The sequence below is a fragment of the Vigna angularis genome, chromosome 9, assembly GCF_016808095.1.
Source record: "Vigna angularis cultivar LongXiaoDou No.4 chromosome 9, ASM1680809v1, whole genome shotgun sequence".
NCBI lineage: Eukaryota > Viridiplantae > Streptophyta > Magnoliopsida > Fabales > Fabaceae > Vigna > Vigna angularis.
Genome location: NC_068978.1, coordinates 24,764,344 through 24,767,893, shown reverse-complemented (window position 1 = coordinate 24,767,893; position 3,550 = coordinate 24,764,344). Strand labels below are relative to the sequence as shown.

At 31.0% G+C, this 3,550-nt stretch overlaps 1 protein-coding gene across 1 annotated transcript; it reads left to right on the top strand.

The window, feature by feature from the left end:
* Positions 1-1,423: 1,423 nt before the first annotated feature.
* Positions 1,424-1,955, top strand: LOC128194135 (uncharacterized). Its single transcript, XM_052868975.1, has 2 exons — positions 1,424-1,602; positions 1,682-1,955. Exons 1-2 carry the CDS (start codon positions 1,452-1,454, stop codon positions 1,933-1,935), a joined length of 405 nt encoding a protein of 134 aa, XP_052724935.1. The 5' UTR covers positions 1,424-1,451; the 3' UTR covers positions 1,936-1,955.
* Positions 1,956-3,550: the final 1,595 nt, after the last annotated feature.

Sequence of the window (3,550 nt, the reverse complement as noted above, 5' to 3'; positions counted from 1 at the left end):
AAAGGAGGACCACTCAATTAACTTAAATTAACACCTATGGGACCAATATCAACACCAAACGCGACAACTTTTTCCATACCTAAGCCCCCTAATACGCGACAAATATAATGATATTTTAACCCAAACCGACAAGGCTATAGAAAAGAAATACAAATTCCACCCATTTCACTTATTAAAAACGACAAACATCTTCAATGAAATAAAATAGTAACGAACCACGAACCCTATCCCAAAACGAACAACAACAACATCAGTAAGAACACTTACCTCACCAACGCTGTTAAATGAACCACATTGTTGAACGAACCACGAACCCAATTTCACCACCAATTGTAAGCTGATTGTTGAACCCTAAATCGCCCCCAATTCGCCAATTGATTTTACCCAAATGTCACGTCTTTTAATCCCTAAATTTTTTTTAACTCTCTGTTTTAGATTTTCCACGTCATTTTAAACTAAATCTAATTAACACCTCAAATGACTTGACAGTGTCACGTCAATAATGAGTATACAAGTCATCAACTTTTTGCCACCTGGGCAGCTCTGCCATTAGCTTTTTTAACGCCGTAAGCAAAAATGGTGCATCATTTTTGCGAAATATAGGATGTTAGTGAACTTTTGAAAAGAATGAGGACAACTTTAAACAAATCTTACAAACCAGAGGGACCAAAATAGATATTAAACCTAATTAAAACTATAAATACATATCCAAGTATGATTGTTGAGATTTTTTACTATACATTTATTATCGCATTAAGTGCTTTAGTCTATTGAACCTGAAATGACTATAACATCAAAATATCATTAAAATTCCCTAAGTTAGAGAACAATTTATTTGAATATAAAGAGAATAATATTTAAACAAACGATTCTGAAATTAAGTGAACGTTACACCAAAAATACTTTATAATAAGATTTTTCAAATATATTATGTTGAGATTCTTATAACGTGAACGTATAGTGTTTTTTCATATGTAAACCTGTCCGATATAGTGTTGAAAAGAAGTGCTTGTATGGACCTCGTTCTATACCATACTTTAAGACGGTTAAAATTAAAAAATTGGATGTTTCACATGGTTTAAATAAGCAAATAGTCATGTGAATAGAGAATTGACTTACTATTAAGTCTTCGCAGCTATCACTTTTATCTAAGCTTATGAAACAAATATTTAATATTCATTCTCTCTCGTATGTCTCATTTCTGTGTTTTTCCACGTGCTCCGTATTTTCTATCACATCATGTATTTATTACATTTCTTCTCTTGTCTATTTTCTCAGTACTATTACTGCATCACCCTTCTTCCATGAACTTTCCTTGTTTGACTGCATCATTTTACCCTTCTTCCTTGAACTTTCTTGTTTAAAACAAGAGGAGAACTTTGCAATAGTGCTTTTGTTTCTTCCCTTTCTCTCTGTCCCCAACGCGGAATGAAGAGGTCACTTTGAATTCTATGCTTCTGTTACTAAATTCGTTTAACTGGGTGTTCTGTTTTTCATCAAACATCATCATGGCGAGGCAAGAAACGTGGTCTACTTTTGAGAAGAAAATGTTGTCATTAAAAGCTCTAATCCGCCGCTATGTGGCCCTAACTTTCATTGCTGGTAATTATAACTAATTGTGCTGTTTTGTTTATGGAAAGTACAATTCAACGTTAACCCTTTCTTCCTAAATTATTTTCAGCATTGCTTGTAAGTTACACATTTATGGAGATCGCGGTGTTGTCAGTAATGATGGATTATCTCACAGAGATACTTCAAATGCAGAATCAACGGGTAGCTGCTATTGTCATAAATCTTGGAGATGCTTTATCATCTCTCTTTTTCGTTGTTGTTTCTCTAATCTCGCAAACGTATACGGGTTCTTTCACTATGATCACATTTTGTGCTGCAGCTTCCATCGAGGTAAATAAATTCTTAATTGCGTATTATTGTTAGAATTTGAGGAGATAAAAGAAGTTTAGTAGGGTAACACATTAAATCTAAGTTTTTAGAAATAAGCGGTATTGCTTATTTATAGTCTTAATTCATCCTGTCTACAAGATTGCTTAGATAATTTTAATCTTTTTCTTAATTTTAAAATTATCTAGACTTATAGTCATAATATTTATATACTATTTTCTAGAATAATCTCTTAATTTCTAGATTTTTCTTTTCTTGTAACTTCTAGAAATTTATAAGAAGTTTAACAGTTCTCCTTAGTGTAAATTTCAGCGACTCCAAATTGTAGATAGTCAAATTTGACTTTTGTTAGTGTTTTGTATCATTACAATTTTATCTTTAGTCTCACAGTACTTACTTAAGTTGAATTTTTGCTTATTTGTTTTTTTCTCTACCGTGGAGATATATTTAGATCTTGCGGCTTTGTTTTTAATGGACTGTATTCTTTGTCATTCTATATAGCTAATTTATTGTCGTAGTATAGTAATTTTCTTGTTCTGTCATGTCTTCAAGTATTTTTATAAGTCATATTGCTCGACTTGTAGTTCTTTGTAGTTTCCATTCAATTTTTAAATCTATTGTCGTGTTTTTTTTGCATATGGAAAAAATAAGTCTCAATGAGAAGGTATAACTTCATATAGTTTTCATCTATCACCATCAATGTAATCAACAACCTTGAGTTTGTCATGGTTTTATACTATACATCAAACTCAATTATTGAATGAAAATATCTAAAAATTCATTTTGTTACTCCAAGTGTATTTAATTAAATATTTTTATGAATCTTGATGAAAAATTTGTACATACATAATATATATACATAATATATGGCCTTATGCTTGTTAGATGTAGTAGGCTTTCACTAAAAAAAAATCAAAATTTTTGAGAGAAAAAATTAATCGATAATTTTAAAATTCTTTGATAAATCAAAATTATCAATAACATATTTAATAACAAAAAATTCGTTTATAAAATACTTGTTCATAAATTTTATCAATGTAAAAAGATATACATTGATAATGGTTGATTACAAATTCGTCGATAGTTATCCGTTGGTAATTGATTACTAAGGAAATAATCTATCAAAATTATCCATTAGTAAATATACACTACTACAAGACCTAGTATTACCGATGAACATATTCGATCAGTAACAACAATATTTCAGCGGAAATGAACATTTATCGATGGATTATCGACGATCATTATTTCGTCGGTAATACCAGTGTCAGTAACCGTTACCGAAAAATATTGATCGTCGATAATTACCGAAGGACAATTCGTTGGTAATTAGCGAAGGATATATCTGTCGATAATTATCGAAGCATATACCCGTCGGTAATTACTGAGGGATATATCTGTCGGTAATTATCGAAGGATATATCCACCAATATTTACTAAAGAATATATCCTTTTGTAAATCCGTCGGTATCATCGTAGCAGATTGCAACGCACATGTTATTGGTGGTTGATTTTCACAGTACATAAACCTGCCATACTCCAACAACAACCAAACATTCAACAACCTACAATCCTCACAATACAATCCAACATTCAACCAAGCAATACAAACTCTAAGCATTTTAAACAAACTCAACACTAACAATATATA

Bases quoted from the DNA above. Each gene is read 5' to 3' on its own strand.
- LOC128194135 (XM_052868975.1), top strand. From the start codon at position 1,452: ATGCTTCTGTTACTAAATTCGTTTAACTGGGTGTTCTGTTTTTCATCA. The intron at 1,603-1,681 runs GTAATTATAACT...AATTATTTTCAG, and splicing joins GGCCCTAACTTTCATTGCTG to CATTGCTTGTAAGTTACACA.